The sequence below is a fragment of the Elgaria multicarinata genome, chromosome 1 (assembly GCF_023053635.1).
Source record: "Elgaria multicarinata webbii isolate HBS135686 ecotype San Diego chromosome 1, rElgMul1.1.pri, whole genome shotgun sequence".
Classification (NCBI taxonomy): domain Eukaryota; kingdom Metazoa; phylum Chordata; class Lepidosauria; order Squamata; family Anguidae; genus Elgaria; species Elgaria multicarinata.
The window spans coordinates 115,394,054-115,414,894 of record NC_086171.1 but is presented as its reverse complement, the minus strand read 5'-3'; the positions used below and the strand labels follow the sequence as shown (position 1 = coordinate 115,414,894).

Here is a 20,841-nt window from a genome sequence, read left to right as displayed (position 1 = left end):
TGCTTGACAAATGTGAATTTAAATAAAATAATAAAAAAGGAAGAATCTTCTCAAATTGGACTGGGTAGTACTGCCAGGTTGCTCTGATGTCATACACAGCCTTCAGGTTTTTAGTTAGACACCGTCAAATAACATATGTTGTGTTAACATTCAGGAAATGACATTGAGTCTATTTTTTAAAAATTATTTTTGGCTCAATAAATTTTAAATGTATGGTTTATCATAACCTAATATTGTCTTTGTCTTCACTGCAGTGGATTTCCGATCAAACTTTCCCCTTCTTTTTATACTTTAGGGAATTTTCAAACGTCGGGATGTTTGGCTGTAATGCCCCAAGATTTGTTCTCCCTGAAAGAAATCATAGTGACAATTTATTAAACTACAGAGCAACCTGGCTTTTAGGGGTCTGTACTTTTAGATTGTGTTCAATATACCTAGCAACTAAATTGTGATGCATTTCACCATAATTATTTATTATATTTTTCATGCAATTCCTTCCGTTCCTAAATTGTCTGGGGTTTGGGGTTGGTTATTGCTTTTAAAAGAAACCTATCACTCTGACCCTAAACACAAAAGGGCACAATCCATTAAGAGTTAATTGTGACTACATTCCACTAAATGCAATGGAACTGGGTCATTACTAACTTAAAACCCATTGATTTCCAATGGTACTTAGTTTTGACTAACAAGTTGAATTGTGCTCCATATGACTTGGAAGTAGGTACCACCGATTTTCAATGAAACATAAACTTCCAGGTAATTGGCTCCAATCCACCTAAAGTTAGTCGCACTTGTTTTCAATCGGACTTGACTTAGGTTAGTCACAACTAACATGTCCAATTCCTGCAGCATGGTCTTAAGCGCAACTAAGGTTCATTGGATTAGAGCACTGCAACCTAAAACAGGGTCGTAATATCAAATCAGTGGGGCATTACTTTTCACCTTTTAAAAATAGAAATCTTAAATTGCATCATGTATATGTACTAGGAAGCAAAAACTACAAATAAATCCTATTTTATAATTGCGACAAGACTCCCATTAATGTGTCCTCCATCACACACACACACACACACACACACGAGTAAAAGCAACGCAACACACTGCCACAGATAAGACTCCAATTTTGTTAAAAAAGAAAAATGGATGGTAAATAAAACTCCTTCAATTCAAAATGGTTTATTCACACAAATTTAATAGGATATATCACAATTGTTTGGTCCATAAATATTTAGGGGAAATAGTTTCTATACAATGCATTTCTCAATAAAACAAAGAAACATGGACAAGTTTGCTAGACCACTTAACTGTACTATAAACACGAAGCTCAATATATAAGATTATTGAATTTATCAACTATATCTGAAAGAGTGCACAACTGCTTTCTATGACATGTTTGTCCCCTCTACCAGGATACACCATAAAAAGAGTTTCAGAAATAAGAGGTAAAACAGTACAAAACTAGTGAGGTGTCAAAAGGGCTTAAAACAGTTAATTTAACAAACAACACATATATATCCTGATTTTTTTCCACAAGCTTACTCCCAAGTTATAGCATAAGGCACATTGTAGAACTGAGTTATAATTAGTCTACTTAATAAAGTAGATCTATAGTACCATATAGTTGTTCTGTCAAAGAACAAAATTTTTATAAGTATCAATATTTTTGTACCTGTAAAAGTGAATTAATAAAGATCTCAGCCTTTCCAAGGTTGTTTGGTCTGGTTAGTGGTAAATGCCCATAAGGTAATAGAAACAGGAAAAGTCCAAGGTTGGCACCTCAATCCTAAATGTATCAACTTGGAAATAAATTCCACTCATGTCAATCGAACTTACTTCCGGCTAAATGTGTTTCAGGTCAGCAGCCTTAAGCATTCTAGAAGATGATGACCACACTTGCTAAATATATAACGACAAAGACACGTTTTTCTCTGTTACAGTGTTAACATCTCTTCCATTGTTTTTTTTTTAAAAAATAAGCTACTTTTCTGTGCTAATTTTCTAAAAACCCTGAGCAAAAGTTACAATAATGCACTTTAATGTGGGCAGTGAACTGTCAGTATGTATCCACACATTAGTAGAGACCCCCCCAAATTACTTTTGAATACCAAAAATAAAATTTAAAATAAAAAGAGAGAGATGTGGTTGAAGGGAAATGAGAGGGAGGGCCTAATATGCAAAATATTTTGTGCAAAAGTTATTCTTAACAATCCACCCAAACCAAGATCTTCACAGATTTTTTGTTTGTTTTTGGAAAATCTCCCGTGTCTAATTAGAGTTTTACCAGAATAAAGGATACAAATGAACATTCACCACTGCCCAGACCATTCAGACTTTTAGCTTAAATAATATATATAAAAAAATCAAACACCTGCAAATGTAAACTAGGAAAGGTATTTCCAATCAGCAATGCATCCCACAAGGCATCTGAGTTTGGCAACTTCAAAGATTTCCATGTTTGAATTCCCAGTTTTGTAAGATTTTGTTTTTTTAATACATGTTCTCTTTTATAAAAGTTATATTTAAAAAAAGAAAAAGCTTCTAGAGGGCACAATCAAACAGAGATAAATGCACTTACAGTGCAATCCTATACATGTCAACTCAGAAGGAAGCCCTAAAAAGTTCAGTGGGACATACTCACAGGTAAGGCTGCATTAGATTGCTGCCTTAAGTGCTTTCATCTGAATGAGCTTCAGCCTGCTTAACTATGTGTCGATTGTGACCAGCACATCTGCCTGTGTACATGTTGGTGTGTTTATTATAAATACACACAGACACACACACATATGAAGTAAACAGCACCATTCAGCAAATGTTTTTCATAATTCTCATTCCATTGAAAACAACGGAATGGAAAGTCACATCCAGCTGAAGTCCATTGATTTTAATGGAACTTACAAGCTAGTCTGATGTATGTTTACTAGGGAGTAAGCCCCACTGAGTTAATATAGGCCGGTTTACAGATAAGCATTAGACTGTACCTTAGCTGCAATTTACATTTTCTGGATTGTGCCTTTTAAAGTTAACACATTAAAATGGCTGACATCATAATTCAGGGGTGGGAGGGGGGAGTGAGCCAGAAGTATAGCAATGAATAAAAGAACTAGAATCAGCTTTTAAACACCTTAAGAAATTATATTTTGCTTATTTCCATCTCCTTCTGAAAACTATTTAAAATTCCAAAAGTTACCTTAATATTGGACATTCATCTTTTGAAGCCAAAATTGTGTTTGTGATTTTGTAAAATAATCCTTCTTCCCCCCCCCCACCCCCGGACATGCTCCAGCCAGTCCCTCTTAAAAACATTTAACACATGCTGGATTGTGCTGTTAATTTGGGGAGCGGGGGGAGGAGGCAGTCCCCAAAACAAAAGTTTTCATTTATCTGCAATCCCCAGGCCTCTTGATCCATTCATTCCAATGGAATTAATCCAGAGCAGACATGTAATGGACCGTAGCCATTTTAATAACACGGGGGCCTGGTGCAAAGCAATATTGTCCTCAAAAACTGTTCAGACTACGCAAATCCTGTTCACTGGCACCTGGATTCTAAGTACATTAGGAGTGAGCCAGCCAAAATTAAACACTTTGAAGACCTTTTTATTTCCATGGAAGAGAGGTGGGTACCCATTTAATTCTCTCCCACTGAAATCAATGGGACTTAAATGCTCGGTTTTATCTGGATCATACCCATTCTTTGTTATGCATTCCACTGAAAATCAGTGAAGGATAAATCCTATACTTCTTTACTCAGAAGTAAGTCCCACTCAGTTGAATGGGGATTAGTCTCAAGTAAAAATGCCTAGGACCAATCTGTTGGATCTAAAATGGATGTGCTGGAGCAGGGATGGCCAACTTTCAGGGCTCATCTACACCTAGCAGGATATTGCAGTATGAAAGCGGTATATAAAAGGCAGGAGCCACACCAAGCAGGATATAGTGGTATGGAAGCGGTATATGGTATGTGTCAATGGGCCCCAACAGTTGTCAGTGCACTTTAATACTGCTATAAAGCCATAGTGTGGCTCCTGCCTTTTATATACCGCTTCCATACTGTAATATCCTGCTGGTGTAGATGAGCCCATTTTCTCTGAGGCTGCTCTATTTCCCAGAGAGTAGTCTGCAGGCCAGTCGTGACACAAAGTGACACGTTCAAAAGAAGTCAGGCTCTGAGATAGTTAGTACTGTTTAACAATAGGTACTTCATATTTATGAAGCATGAGCACTTGGGCATAGATGGGATTTTAGAAATCCCAATACAGATATAATTGAAGCATACAGTGTCTGTCTGTCTCTCTCTCTCTCTCTCTCTCTCTCTCTCTCGCTCACACACACACACACAAACACACAAATTGCCTTCTCCTTCAGCGAGAAACTGTAAGCAAACTTTCTACTGGATCTTGATTCAAATTTGGTAAGGCTATCAAGGCTAAATAATGCTCCTTGGAAGATAGAAGATGGCCTCCAGGCTGACAACTAGTCTGGAGCAACCATCGATCTGCTGAAGTCAACAGGGCTTCACACAGAAGTCTGCTGATATGCAAACTACTGATGTGCTGATTTCCTGGATTTCGAGTCCACCATATCCAGAGCATACACCCTCCATCTGTTCCCTGACCCCACCTACATTAGGCCTCATCATAAGTGTGCAAACCTCCACTCCAGCAACAATTTTACATGACCAAAACTCTTACTATTTTTTCTTTTCTCTTCTTTTTTGCATAGAAAATAAAAGCAAAAAATTAATTAAAATGTCTTGAGAATGAAGTGAAGATTATGAGTCTGAAGCTCAAGTCATTCTTATATAGCCTTTCAGCAGTGAAATAAAGGTATTGATTAAAATGGCCATAGCATGTTATCCTCAAAAAAGAAACCTGACTCGGGATCTGGCTGCAGAAGATAGCTGCTCTAGGCCAGAGGGAGGGCATATCTGAAATCATGACATTAATATAGAGATTACCCACAAATAATATATATCACCTTTCTCCAACATAGTGACCTCTAGATGTTTTGGACTTCAACTTCCATCAGTCCCAGCTAGTTTGGCCAATGGTCAGGAATATTGAGAGTTGTAATCCAAAACACCTGATGGGCACAAGATTGGTGAAGGCTAATCTATATGTGAGTTAGAATTCCACTTTCAGGACTCTTGGTATTCCATGTCTGAGGGTAGATAAAGACAACTATGTATCTATGCCATATGTTTGATTAATTCATTCTTCCAAGTAGTAAAGGAATGCCTTTGGGGTGAAAGTGCTCTCGCTGCAGCAATTTTGTTCTTTAGTCAGCTTGAAGACTATGCTAAATTTTATACACTCCAATTTCACATAATGACCCTGTTCAGACAATACGCTAAGCCACGGCGGTGAAGCATTTTGAGCTAAACATTATGGCTTAGCATGTTGTGTGAACCATTCCTAAACATGGTGGCTACATAATCATGGTTTACACATGCTCACTAACCATTTGCTACAAAAAGGGTTAGTGGCCTAACCATGGCTTAGCGTGTTGTCAGAACAGGCCCAATATCTGGCTGCATGGCGGCTACTTTTTTCTTTAGCCTTTGGTAGCTCCCTGTGAATGGCACATCAGTCACACAGCTTGTTGCCAAAAGAGGCAGTTACTAATTCGGCATGCCAGTCCGAATCACCATTCCAGCAAGAATGTAAACCTGATAGATTTTGTGAGTGGCGAATGACTTCCAAAAGCAGGGAACCACCATGGACTAAAGAAGAAGAAAAAAGATGGACACAACTCAACAATCACACACATCACTCTGGCTTGCATGCGGATAGATTTATTATACTCCTGGTCATGGCCGTTTTCATCACAGGAGTTACCTGAATGCACTTCCATGAATGAAAACAGTAGAATTCAGAGGCAGGTTTTAAGGCAGCAACTCTAATATACATCAAACCATACTCCATTGAATTCAATGGCAAAGAGAACCCTGCTACGTTGCAGAGGGATGCAAGCAGCAGTTCTTGGGATGCTAAGTATTTATTATTGCCAGTGTGGCAACATTTGGATTTTCTGCCTCAGGCACTAAAATGCCTTGGCCAGCCCTGCTCAATGGTACTCGCTTACAAGGATATGTGCTTCAAGATGGTGGGTTTATCTGTAACACAGCTCTCTGATTTCCATGGTAACCATTCTTCCCACCCACCCCACTGCAAATTCTGGAAATAAGGAACATACAATTTTAAGAGGCACTTAACAGAATGATTCGAAACCTTCCCTTTAATTAGGCAGCAATTAAAAAAAGAATCTGAAGACGATTTATAGATAAAAGTACGTAGCTTCATCATAGAATTCTGTCACTGCAAACTCATTTGCCAAGTGGTTGCGGATGCTACACACCAAGCTGGTTTTTCCAAAATATTTTGTGGGTTTGTTTTTTTAAAAAAAAAAAAATCTTGCAAATAATAATATTAATAATAATTATAATAATTATAATAATAATAATATAATGGAGAAAGAAGAAGAGGAACAAGAAGAAGAAAAAGCAAAGAGTAAGAATATTTTGTTTAAGTCAAATGTTAGAAAAGGTTTGTTAAGGTAGTTTGTGAGGGGCTCCCGGAATCGTGGCTGTCCAAGTTAGAGGTCACTGATGACACTACAGTGATAGTGGGATTGGTCAGGTCTGTTAAAGTGGTCGCAGTGCCGGGTGGAGTGAGAGCGCCGCTGTCTGCTGAGGGCGGGGCCGGAAGCGACGTGCCATCAGCTTTATCAACACCCCCATTCTCCTGCCGCAAAAGATTCCTTCTGAATTTGGCTCTTGCGTTTTGGAACCAAACCTGCAAACCAATCCCAATTCATTTCTTTACCAATGTTTGTCTTTGTTTTTGACTGATTATTTTCTCTCTCTCTCTTGCGGTTTCTGTTTTAAAGCATTTGTAAGGGCTGTTGGTTTATTTGTGATATTTTCCAACGGGGGGTGGGAGAGAGAGAGAATCCAAACTAGCGGATTTCAGACTTTCTACCATTTGGGGACTCATTTGACACTAACAAGGAACACTCACAGGCCTCCTACCGGCACCCCTGCAAGTTGTAGGAGTTCCTAGGCACAATCAATTCACACAGAGCATTAGCTAGGCCTTCTGGGCCTCTTTGCTGCCTTGTCTGAACTAAGAGTACAGTGCTGGAATTAAGCAGGGGAATGTAAAAGAGCCCTTAATTAAATCCACAAGCCCCACCCATTCACTGCCAAATTTTAGCCAATCATACCCTTCTAAAACTACAGATAAGAGGGCTAGGCCTCTTCTGTCCCCCTGTAATTAAAACACTGTGATAATGCACCCTCAATCAAACCCACCCAACACAATCCTATAGCTGCACATTGTAGAAGTATATTGATAGTGGGAGGGAAGTAGCATTTCATGAAGCCTTGTTTGCTATTACTGATCTCCTCTGATAAACCTCTACGGAACCTCAGGGTATCCCATAACACAACATGAAAATCACTGATCTGCACCATCATTTGAATCGTTTTCTTTTGATTTTCACATGATTTCACTGTTCGCATGCCAGGCCCAAATCTATAGGTGCTGACCTAGGCATTATTCCAGCATATGGTGAAATATGGTGAAATATGGTGAAATACTGCTAAAAACAGACTTGAGAAGTTCTGTTTCCATTCTAGCAAATAATTGATTTGATGGACAAGCAACTTGCTTTTGATTTTCTTTCATCTTTGGCACAACATCTTGGTAAAGTGTAGGTAACAAATCAAATGTAGGTGATTTGTGCTTGGGATAATAAACTCAGGGTCAAATTAAACATTCTTATAAACACACATAGTTCAGCTATACATGATTGGTTTATTTACTCCAGAGTAAACATATTTTTTTTTTCTTTTTTTAACCCACCCATCAGGGGAGGAGGAGGATTTCGGGATGAAAACAGGTGCTTAACCACCATCCCTCTTGGAGTGCCATGGTCCCAATTCAAATTGGAGCGGCATATGTTTACACTGGAGTACAAAAAAATTCATCCAATGCATGATAACAAAAATGTTTAGTTTGGTTCTTACATGACCATTTAAAACATAGAGAGTAAATGTAGGAGGAAGGACATAATCCAATAAATGTTATACTTTTCTTATATGGTGTGTGTGTATTCTATTTCAACACTGGGCTAGTTATAGCTTTGATGGGATCCCTTTACACGTTGCTCACGTAATTCACTTAAACCTATTTTGTTAACTTTTGTTGGCTGGCATACAAGAAAATATGGGTAATTTAAGGTGTGATTCACTGTGGTATCTGAGACCAGAGTCATTAAAAGAAAAATAGGGAGAAGTCACCATGAAGTGACTTCATATCTTTATTTTTTAAAACATAGTATTACTCAATGGTCAGATCTGAGATTTAGCACATCCCAGAGCTGATTAGCATAACTTCAGAATTCAGGTGAGGGGAATCAAATACGTGAATATTCCCTGTGTAAAACGAAAAAGCAAGAACAAAAATCCTTGCTGCATCATGAAAACTAGCATGTCTGGGAAAAGACCGGGGTAGACCTTTCTCCTTCACAAGCTAAGTTTGTATGTGCAGATAAAGGTTTGGTGTGTGGGAACACTGAGACAGTCTATCCCCACCTGTATTCTAATGGAGCATAGTCCAGCAACAGATGTGTCACATTCGGTTGCTGATCACATATAGTAGCCCTCAGTTCAGTTTAATATAGAGGCTCCTTGAGGTTACTTTTGGCTGATTGAAATGGGATACTCGGGAACAGAAATTTACAATATTCAAAACCCATATTTCACACTACAGGGGAAAACAAAAGGTTGCACCTGATGACTTGACTAGGTGCCCAAGGAATATAGTTCATTTGCCTTAAATTAAGCCTACTCGTTGCTATTTTAATTTAAAAGGACGCTACATGGAGGTTTACAGATTTCCCACTCTGATCAGAGCAGAAGAATGCTCCTATGAGGGTTGGATGCTCCCTTGGTCCTGGGAGCTGTAGCCTCTGGAGTGTGGCATCACGCTCCACTGGAACATTCCCTTGGTGCATTTGGATCTGAACATATAAATTACTCCTTAACCCTCTGTATATCTATGGAAGACGACAACTCTATTAAACTGTCACAAGGGAGATGGAGGACCTTGAAGGAAGGGACATGCTAGTTTTAAGTGGGAAGAGGGGATGGGGAGGATTTGTAAAGGAGGCCTCTTACCTGCAGAACTCTCTTAGTTAGGCCTGTCTTCTGGGCAAGCTGCTTGAGGTCCTTGGCATCTGGGTTGTGATTAATGGCAAAGTAGGACTTCATGGTACGGAGCTGGTGGTGTTTGAAAGAAGTGCGCATGCGCTTGGTCTTCTGAGATGGGGGATAAGGCTGCTGGTCTCTGTCCAGATGGTCTGCCTCATTCTCATTACAACCTGTTCAGAAAGCAACAAAGAATCACCAAAGGGTTGGCTGGAGATGCTACATGAAAATATCAGATAAGCCAGTGGTGTCGTGGTTAGTGTTGGACTGGAACTCGGGAGACCCAGGTTCTAATCCCCACTCGGCCATGAAGCTCACTGGGTGACTTTGGGACAATCACTGACTCTCAGCTTAACCTACCACTTCACGAGGTTGCTGGGAGGAAAAATAAGAGGAGGATTATGTACACCGCCTTGGGCTCCTTGGAGAAAAAGTGGAATGTAAATGAAATAAATAAATAAATAAATAAATAAATACTCTTTCCTTAGGAAGAGAGAACAAGACTAATATATTCCCTACCTTTGTGGGTCAACATGTGTAATACTGTGGTGAGTAATGTTGCCTAGATCCAACAGTGTTACTACTCCCTGTAAAGATTTATTAGAATCACTTAAAAGCCTCTCAACACATTAGGCAGAATAAGGTGGTAGAATCCTGGACTGAACCACTTTAGACAGCAGATGGAGGGTCTGCATTTTTGAATGCCCCTTCATAAAGAACCCTCCCCCTTCCTGAACGTGATATACTCATACATCAGACGGGGGGAGAGCCCTCCTCCTGATGCATTATTTTACTAAATGCAGGGAGCTTTTTACATGCGGAAGCATTAAAAAATATGAGAGGCACATACACTCCATCTGAATCTGAAGTAGTCCAGTCCAGAACGTTTCCACTCCGTTTACTATTTCATTCAGCAACTAAATAGCTGGGTGGATGAGAAGTGGAGTGATGTTTAAGCTTAAGTGCAAAAGGGGTCACAATGGCTGTTTCCTGTTTAAATCATGTATTATGTCCCCTGGTTCCACATCTGCTAAGGGAGACGGTATTTAGAGAGCAAGGCTGCCAGGTTTCACTCCTTTTGCGCTATTTTTTAAGACAAGCCTCTTCCCTGGAGAGTAAGGGAGAGCTTTGCTGAGTGTTCCAAAGGAATTTGTTAAAAATCTTGTTCACCATATTTTTTGAAACTCCACTCCCTGAAATCAGCCAACTATGGACAAAGGTATACAGTAGGCAGTCAACTTTAGGAGCCCCAGTGCCCTTAGGAGGGAGAGGCTTAAAGCAGAGAAGCAGCAAGAAAGGGAGGAGAAAGAGAATTACTATTCTCCCCTTCACCTGCCACCTTTCTCCTGCAACTGCTACCCACCTGGTGTCCCCACATTAGGGAGTGCCAGACTCATGTTCCTGCCTTGGCCATGTACAGTACAGCCTTGGCTCGGGAATAAAGATTAGCAGTGACACTATCTTCTTAAAATCCCCAGCCTACTCCCCCTGCCCACCCAAATTCTCCTTGTTGACAAAGAATTATTAACATTATAGTGCCCCAGGACTACTCTGGCTGCAGCTGGGAGGCTTATATATGGCCACATGGGATATTGGAGGGTTAAACAACCTTCACACGGCCCTACTACAAACTGAGTGTTATTTCATTCTCAAATAACACAAGATGGCTGGGCAACTCCCCTGATCAGGGATGGCATATTCAAAATGGCACCCAGCATGCACCTCACCGAGGTTTAAACAGTCCAATGGTGAGCTCCTTTAGCTCTCCTGGATTCATCTTACCTTAGCCTCAGAAACGGAGGGAAAGAGTTAAAAACTCCCAGCTCTTGCATAGCCTTGTCTTTTCGCAATGGAGCAAAAACTGCACAGTCTCCTTCTCATCCTCTCACTATACATTATATGGCGTGTGTTTGTGTGTGTTGCAACCATCATGATATCACGAGAGTTCCCTAGCCTGTCATGAGACTCTCTGTAGGTGGAGTTGTAGCTCCATTGCCATGGCAACAGAGTTACAATTAATCGTTTCCCTCACTTGTGAACTCTCATCTGGAGAATTGCAGAGCTGCTAGTTAACCAAGGATGGGCATGTTAATGCATGTCATGTGACTCAGACAGAGGCTTGTATGCATGTAGGCCTCCCAAACATAGACAATCCCTGCTGGGGAAAGGGTGGACCAGTGGGTATATAAGTGGACCTCGTGTCACATGTTAGTATGTGGCAGGGAGCAGGCATCTGCCAGAGGGATACATCTGTGCTTCACCAAGTGCAGGCTGTATATGCCATGGTTGTGTGTGTAAACCAGCCTTAGGAATAGGTGTGAACAACCTGTGGGCTCTCCAAATGTTTTGGCCTACAACTCCCACCAGCCCTAGCCAGCATATCCAATGGTGAGGGATTCTGGGAGTTGTAGGTCAAAATTCTGGAGGCCCACCCCCGCTTTAGAGGCATTGGATTGGAACCCGCAGAGGATTTTCATTCTATACAAAGCAAGCCACTGCATCAAAGAACTTTAAGGACTATCCTCAATAGGATTAGGTCTTCAGGAAAAGCAATATAATGCAGACAGTTGCCTCATGGTTTTAACTAACACTGACACTGCAGCTGTACTTGCACAGCTAAAAATGAGCCAAACAGTTACCTAGAGAAATAACAAGTCTTCTAACACCCTGATCCTATTATGTGGAAAGGATCCCTGTAGAAATCAACAGGACTCAATGCCATCAATACATTTAGGACTGCGGGTAAATGTAGGTTTGATTTCACTATTAAGCATAAAAAAAAAATCACTTTTCAGAATCTGTTTAACAAAGTCTGCTCAATCATGTGGGAAAAGGGAGAGAAACTCTTATGATCCTCCTTATGTCACAAAGCAAACAATGGAAATTAAATTTAATTGAAATGATCAGTTCTAAAGGAATTTAATTAGTCCATATTTAGAGCATGTGTGAGTGTGTGTGTGTATCATTTGATTTCCACACGCAAAGACACCTTGGAATACTTCCCAACAGTTGGCTGGATTTATTCGCAAAACGTAGCCATTCCCCACCCCTGAGAAAATGATGGAAAAGCATACATTATACTCTGCACATTACATCAGTCCATGGAGACAGAGATTTTACAGTTTATATATTAAAAAAGAGGCAAAGCTTCTCACATCTGCATTTGCCCTCTCCTTCCAAAAAGAAAAAAGACGACAGCCTTTAAATGCTGTTTTCCCAACTGCGCTGTGAAAGGCAGCTCAACAAATGCTAGTTCAGTGGTTCTCTTAATCTGGCTCCTCATGCATTTCAAGTAGATCCTGGGACTATAATAAAAATAATTAAAGAAAATGAAGAAGAGCAAGAGGTTTCTGCAAAGTTTTCACAACAGGATGAAGCAAGCCATTTTTCAGTGTCTGAATTTAAACTTGGAACTGATTGCCTCTTCAGCTGTGCGGAAGAAGAAGAAGAAGAAGAAGAAGAAGAAGAAGAAGAAGAAGAAGAAGAAGAAGAAGAAGAAGGGGAGCCAAGTGGGTAGAATCAGGTTCAAGAATTGGGAAAGGGGTCTTTTGATGCATCTTTCCACATGATGGCCAGAAGGTGTCCCACAAAGAGAAAGCAAACCAGAATAGTGATTCTCAGGAATAATCATTATACTAGTTAATGGATGTTTTGCTGTGAATATTCATTCTCCCTGTTTTACATATAGGGAAAAATGAGGCTATGTTTGGGTGCTTCCACATTGGTTCTTTTCTCCAGTATTGACACCATTCATTCATGGAGACATTTCTGAGAATCCAGGCTACATTTCGACAAATTCTTATATTCCTAGGGTTCATCCCACAGCACTACCGCCAAGGGGAGGAGGAACTTACATTGCAAGTATAACCATTCAGTTGTTCTGAACTAATGGGGTGCTATTGTCCCACCCAGTTTGATCATATGGTTCCAATGTGCTTGATAATGCCATGTAACCCCACCCGTCTCCACTACCTGTCTGCCCATTCCATACCCCCAGGTATACAACTTTAGTGTGTCCCTCTACAGTTTCATATACAAGTTTATTTTAAAATATATTGTTTTCAATGCAGCTGTTTTATGTGTTGATTATTTTAAATACAATATTGTTTTAATCTGAGGTGTGTGTTGTAAGCCAATCTGAGAACCATATGGTTGAATACCAGTATAAGTATGCTGTCAATTCTATATGGGCAGGATCTACACGACTGCTTTAAAACGGTTTATAACAGTTGTGACAACTGTTGGGGCCCAGGACACACTCCATATACTTTTCAGATGTTTTCACACTCCATATACTTTTCAGACATTTTCAACGTGTTATATCTTGTTTAGTGTAGATCTGGCCCTGTGGGCGATATAAAGTTCAAAGGCCTCATGCAGCCCCTGGTGTAACCCCCCCCCACTGCACCCCAAAATTGTAAATAAATAAATGGCATATGCAGTGCCCATTTTGACTCTTTTTTCACTCTCTGAACCAAACGGGCCAATATTACCTCGCAAAGAAGTTGTGTTTGACCCTTTTGGTTCTCCTCAGGTACTCTGGATGCCATTTTTAAATCATCATTATCAATATCATTATTTTGGTGATTAATGACTTTTGGGACCTCCCAAAGTTGCCCACTCCTGCTATAAACGAATAGCAAACTCGTTCTCTGAAATGTGGATCCCTATGTAGCCCAGATCATACTATATACACCCAAGAAGAAGGCATCAGCAGACTTGGGGAAATCCCAAGGTTTGCAGAAATATATATATTTTAAAATTACATTTTTTCAAGTGTTCTCATTCATTATTGGATAGAAAAGAAATGCTTAAAAAACAAAGGAGAAGAAAATTTCAAAGAAATTCTCATGGGTTCAGAGATCTTGTGCTTACCTTACTTATGAGGTGGCCGAGGAGTGTATGCATGTGTCCTGTTTTTCACTGTACAATTATCTCTCCAGTAGCCTGTAACCAAATTGGCTCCCTGTGCTTCAATTAAAGCCCAGGGGAAGCCATCATGAGGTAATTCCACCCATAGAGCTTTTTCAGATAAGGAAGCCCAGGCAGCCTGGGAGACTGTGGAGCAATGAGAGATGTGCAATAGAAAGGGGGTGGGGAGAATACACGGCTCCCTCAACCACCTTGCAATGGTTAGGTAAACTCAAAACACCACCAAAGGAAATTCAAAATAAATTATAAAATACCCCAACAATGAGGCAGAAAAACAGAAGCCTCTTTTACGAGGAAAGAAAACTTTCAGGAAATTAGAGGAGATATTTTGGCACAGCACCAGCTCCACCTCTTCACTAGAACTGGACAAAACACTGCCCCCCTCACATCTGCTACAGTAGGGTGACCATATGAAAAAGAGGACAGGGCTCCTGTATCTTTAACAGTTGCATAGAAAAGGGGATTTCAGCAGGTGTCATTGGTATATATGGGGAACCTGGTGAAATTCCCTCTTCATCACACCAGTTAAAGTGCAGGAGCTATACTAGAGTGACCAGATTTAAAAGAGGGCAGGGCACCTGCAGCTTTAAATGTTGTGATGAAGAGGAAATTTCACCAGGTACTCCATATATACAAATGATAACTGCTAAAATTCCCTTTTCAATACAACTGTTAAAGATACAGGAGCCCTGTCCTTTTCATATGATCACCCTAGCTACAGGGCTTTAAGGGAAGCAGATATTATAAGCATTTGCATTAGAGACAAGATATATCCACAATGAGCCCTCAGAAATATAAGTTTTGGAAGACCCTGGAGAAGGTGCCGAACCCTGAAGAACAAGAAGGCAAAATTTCTCAGAAGATACTTTTCTAAAAAAAGTTCTGATTTTTCTTTTTTTTATTATTATTACTCCCCCACCCCCAGAAATAAATGGCCACTTTGCAGAATTTTCTCTAAATTTGGTGGTAGTGGTGGGCCACTTTCCTCTTCCCCGCACAAAATGCCCCAGAACAACATTGTGGAAGATGCAAAATGGAGGCCAGATCACCAGCACAGTCGCTATTAACAACCACTCGCAGCGGCATCGGGGGGGGGGGAGGGAGGGAGAAACTAAAAACCATCAGGAAAAAAGAAAGAAACTGCGCTATAACCCCTACTAATGGTGAACCCTATCTGAGAGAAACTGGTGAGAGAATTCCTCCTCCACCCCAGAGAAATTTGAGGAAATCCCCCCCTGCCCTTATTTCTCTGGCTACAAATATAGCAGAGAATTTTGTGAGGCCATTTGCACGCAGCTCTAAAAACTAGACAGTGCGGCCTTACTCCAATGCCAGTATGTACACATTGCTTTTTGTGGAAGGAAGGTAAATTCCTCCACAGAGCATTGGCAACAAGGATGTAGGAGTTCTTAGGGAGAAAGGAGGTAGATAGACAAATCCACCACCACCCAGCAATGGCAGCCTGGAATTCAGTTAAGGTGAGAGTGGCTTTGTCCTCTCCCGGGCGGCAGCAGCTGTGATAGCAACATGTGAACACTCCTAATAGGTTAAGGAATAGTCAGTTATATTTCCACTAGCGGCAACAGTGAGACAAAGTACTCTAATTAAAGGAAGCAGTAACATTTTCCCCCAGCATACCTATGCTTTTGGAAGAAACTGAACTATTATCTGGAGACAACATATTGCACGTTATGTAGTCAATCTAATGCTGCAGACTAGTGTGTGAGTTGGGGCCTATAATGCTATAAAACAGCCTTCCCCAAGCTAGTGCTCTCCAGATGTGTTGGACTACAGCTCCTATCATCCCCAGGCAGCATGCTAATGATTTCTGGAGGGCAGGGTGTGGAAGGCATTCTACAGCATTACACACACACACACACCAAGACCACCTAGAGATATTATAACTGACCATGGTTTATGCCCAGATTTCCAGCATGCAAGGACTATGATTTAGGGCATGTCTACAGCTTCTGCCCATCCCTTTGCCAGCCCCATCATCCACCTTGTCCTCCTGTTTGCTGGGTGGCATATACAATTACTGCAGGCTAGTGAATGGGGCAGATGACAAGGCCAAAGAGGAACTGGGCAAGAGAAGCTACAGCTGCCTAATTCCCCACTACACTGAAAGTCCAATGAAGGCTGTCCGGTTTTGCTTCTGACACCCCTGGTTCAAATCCAGTCCATGGAAGTTGAAGTGCAGGCCTACACAGCATGTGGCCCACAAAAAGGAACACAGCTCCACCAGCCACATGTGGCAGTCCACTGCCCATTTGTCCTGCAGTGTGTGGGGCTCTAAGAACGGGAGATTTCTGGCACTCCTCTAGAGTAAGCAAGTCCTCATCCCTCAGCCTCATCTATATCCCCATCTATAAAACATTAAACAAAAATAGCTTAGCCCACAGAATGATTGCATCAACGACATAGGAATTGACTAACGTGCACTTTGCTTACTTGAAGGCCTATATCATGAATAGCCAACAGCCCATTGATCATGCACCACCTTTTCATGGGACTCCTCAGGGCTTAAAGAACAGGAAACAACCTCAATGTTCCCTGAAGGCAACAAAAGGAAATTTCATTTCTGTGGGCTCTTCAAAGGAAAAGGAGGCTATTGGTCCAACGCTGACAATATGTTGCCATATTTTGCTGCCTTGCAGAAGGACTAGGAACGTTGGATGGCCCATCAAGCTCAGTTTTGTCTACATTGACAGCAACTCTCTAGGGCAGGGCTGGACAAAAAGTAGAACTCCAGATGTTTGGGACTTCAACTTCTAGCATTCCTGACCTTTGGCCATGTTAGCAGGGGCTTCTGGGAGTTGAAGTCCAAACTGCTGGAAATCTGCCCGCCTTTGCACCAAAGTCTCAGGCAAGGTCCCATCACCTCCTATCCAATCCTTCTAATGGAGATACCTTGGATTCAACCTAGGATCATCTGCAACCAAGCTTCAGCTCTACCAGTTAGCTATCAGCCTTCTCTCCATCACCACCACCACCCCACAATTATTTCTGGATTGTTTTAGCACCCTGCCACATTTTACTGACACTTTCATGACCTTCTCAGGTTCCACCTACAAAATTACCACACATACAATTAAAGACAGACTTCTGAAACAATGCCTGTGTAACACAGGAAAAGAAATTACATGGACTTTTGAGCAATTCTTATAGGTATTTGCTTTTGTGATGTTTCTCAGCCTTGGGCAATATCTTGTTGCTAATCATCTCAAAGTACATACAATACACAGAATATAACAATATGCCAGAGGCCTAAGATTTAAGCTTAGCGTGTCCCCACCAGCACTACCACCACCATACTAGTCCTTGCTGTATCAGATATCACACTTACCTCACAAGCGTCCAGTAAAACCTGACTATAGGGGAAGACCACAGTCCAATACAGGGTTAAACTTACTTGAGCACATGGACTTTGGGTGGCCAAGAAAACTGGGTGATGTTCTTTATGCCACTATAAATCTCAATCCAGCTATTATAATTGTCAACTCTCTGGGAAAAAAATCACTTGCCCTGCTCTTGTGCCTTAGCAGCAGTTTGGTCAGCAAAAATCAGCACCTGTATGGCACTGAGGTAAACATTGTCATTTGCTATATGATGGAACTGTTAATGTCAGAGCTAGAGGGGCTGGGTGAAAAGTTGGCAACCTTCTCTGCACTAGAGTCAGTTACCATTTCATAGACTTTAACCCTTCCCCTGCACAACTGAGATTGGCACCAGACGGGCAATTTGAAATCACTTCCATGCAATGGATTTTTCATGGCTTGGGACCACAATACCTGATGGAACGCCTCTCCCGACATGAACCTACCTGTACACTGCGCTCAACATCTAAGTTCCTCCTCCTAGTGCCTACTCAGAGGGAAGCTTGGAGGATGGCAACAAGGGAGAGCGCCTTTTCGGTGGTGGCCCCCGACTGTGGAATGATCTCCCTGATGAGGCTCGCCTGGCGCCAACATAGTTATCTTTCAGGCGCCAGGTCAAGACTTTTCTCTTCTCCCAGGCATTTAACAGCATTGAACAACGCTAAGTTTGTTTTCTAACAGTCCCCAGAACTGTTGTTTTTAAATGGATACTGTTGTTTTTACACTGTTGTTTTTATGTTTCTGATGTTTTTTAAATTTTGTACACTTTTTTAAACAGCTTCGGCTATGGGGCGGTATATAAATGTAATAAATAAATAAATCCTTAACCACAATAAACTGAGGCTGCAGTCCTAAATATACCCACTAGGAAAATCAGTGAAATTTTCTTCCGAGTAAACATATTTGGGATCAGATTGCACAAGGATGGTATCATCCTGCCATCTCATTTGTGTGTGCGCACACACACACACTCCCCCCCACTCAGGATATATTTTCTCATTGTATCAACACATGGCATTGCTTTAAAAAGAAAAGTCTGAATGATTTCTATAATTCCATAGATAACAGTAGTCTGAGCTTATTAAATAAGTATGTGTTTCTTAATCACAAATTTCAAAACGACTAGAATCTCATATTAACAGAGTTTTGTTGATTTGCTTTCCACATCCCTTATACCATCTTCATCAGTTTAAGCCACTTTGAGCACCATCCCATGCATGTTTAGATAGGGGGGGAGGGAAGTCTGACAATTCTCAGCATTCCCCAGTCAACCATGCTGGGAGTTATAGATCTTTCCACACACATGCATAGAATTGCGCCCTTTGTTTACTTTCTAGTACGAATTGACTTACTTGGCCATCTTCCACCAATTTCCCAGAGGGATGGATCTCACCTTTTATTTGTTTGTTTTAATTTGTTAACATTGTTTATTGTGATTTTATTATTTTTATGTTACTTGTAGGTCACTTTGTTAGGATTTGCATCCTGGAAGGTGGCATATACATAAACGTAATAACAAATTAAATGTACTCAAGAGTCTAATACTGCAATCCACATGTGTATTGGCCTCGTGGATCCATAATCACATACATCTTCCTTTCATTAGAAGCAATATTGCTCTTTTTAAAAAGGCCTTTCAAAAAAACTAGAACAGACGATGAAGACATGCATAATCTAAAAGTCCTCACACCTGCAACTTTTGCAGCACAATCCTATGCATGATCACTTGCAAGTGGGACCTGCAACAAAATGTTGCAGCATAGAATGCCCCTGTTCATGGTTCCAGCCATGAACAGGAGCATGGTTCCAGCCCTGGTTCCAGCCCTGCGTTCTTGCAGGACACATCATTCGACCCCGTCCCCATTTTCCATCCCCCACCCTATTCCACTGAATAGTCAATCAACATTCTACATCACTGAGCATATTCAGCCTTCATTTGCAATGTTTGGAGGAGCGTGTCTATTCTTACTAGATATATTCCTGCAAACCTTGGGGAGTTTCAGCCTGCTTATACCCTGTCCTTGTGCATGAATGCTGCTGTTTGGGCTATAAACGGGTGCACATTTAGAGAAAGAATTTGCTATCAGTATTAAAGATTGAGTTCAGAGAAGGTGACTTCCAACCCCTCACAGATCAGAGAAAGAAATAAGAGCCTGGAGCAGGCTGGGGCTTGCTCTGTATTATTATTATTATTATTATTTATTTATATAGCACCATCAATGTACATGGTGCTGTACAGAGTAAAACAGTAAATAGCAAGACCCTGCCACATAGGCTTACAATCTAATAAAATCATAGTAAAACAATAAGGAGGGGAAGAGAATGCAAACAGGTACAGGGTAGGGTAAGCAGGTAGGGTAAGCTCTGTAGTCCCTCTTTTTGAAGAGCAAGGTTAGTTGTACGGACCAGCCGAAGACATTTTGCTGCCTGAGGAAAAGCAACAAGTGGTACCCACCACCACCCAAGTCAAGGTGCAAAGTACCCAAAGCCAACCAAGTTACTTGGGCATATAAGCTGCTCTCCCAATCCCTAGAAGTAAAAATACAACGAACAACAACTTCTTCTTAAATAACTAGCCAAATACTACGCTCTCATGACACCCAAAATCTGCTGCCTGAGGCAGCAGTTTCACTTTGCCTGATGATAGGCCCACCCCCACCCCCAGGGCAACACAAGTCCTTTTCCATGCAGGCCATGGCACCCTGCCTCTACAGTCCCTGCCTAGGAAAACCAATCATGTTATTTCCCTATGCAATTTCTGCCACCAGCTGAAAGCATCTGCACAGAAACAAGGTTCTCCCAGTTTTACCAATTATAACTGTTGAGATGTCAATTGTGTGTATGATTTGCTTTACGTTGTATTTCATAATACCCCTCCCTTTTGTGTTGAAAGTTCCTTTGATTTTGATGTTTGTGTTGTTGTTGTTGCTGTTGTTTTAGTGATACTGTGCCCCTATTCCACTTACCCGAAGAGTAAGCCCCAGAGTAAGTCAATAGGACTTCCTTCTGAGACTGTAATATGTTGGCTTGGATACGAACTTCATTGAGAACCATGGGATTTACTCCCAAATACGCATGCATAGCATGTGCAGCTTTAGGCTGCAATTCAATACTCACTCACCTGGGAGTAAGTTCCCAGTGAACTCAATGGGGTTATGTCCAAGTAGACATGCATACCGTTAACTCATATGAATGAGGCTTTCATACATGAAAGCAACTTTCAGCATCCACCTCTCTTGCACTTTTTGTTTATAGTATACGTATGAATGTTGTTGATGGCACTAAAAGCAGAAGAGAACCATTTTGAAAATCCAAATACACA

At 41.0% G+C, this 20,841-nt stretch overlaps 1 protein-coding gene across 3 annotated transcripts in view; it reads right to left on the bottom strand.

The window, feature by feature from the left end:
• Nucleotides 1-291: 291 nt before the first annotated feature.
• Nucleotides 292-20,841, bottom strand: part of LHX9 (LIM homeobox 9) — a 36,775-nt gene continuing 16,225 nt past the window's right edge. For 2 of the 3 annotated variants that reach the window (XM_063117367.1, XM_063117375.1), the window contains 2 exons: nt 9,181-9,383; nt 6,536-6,793 (listed from right to left, as the gene is read on the bottom strand). In XM_063117367.1, the coding sequence (XP_062973437.1) occupies nt 6,536-6,793; nt 9,181-9,383 (461 nt within the window). Of the gene's footprint in view, nt 349-6,535; nt 6,794-9,180; nt 9,384-20,841 lie in introns of those variants that run through there. The other variant, XM_063117384.1, reaches the window with a different exon arrangement.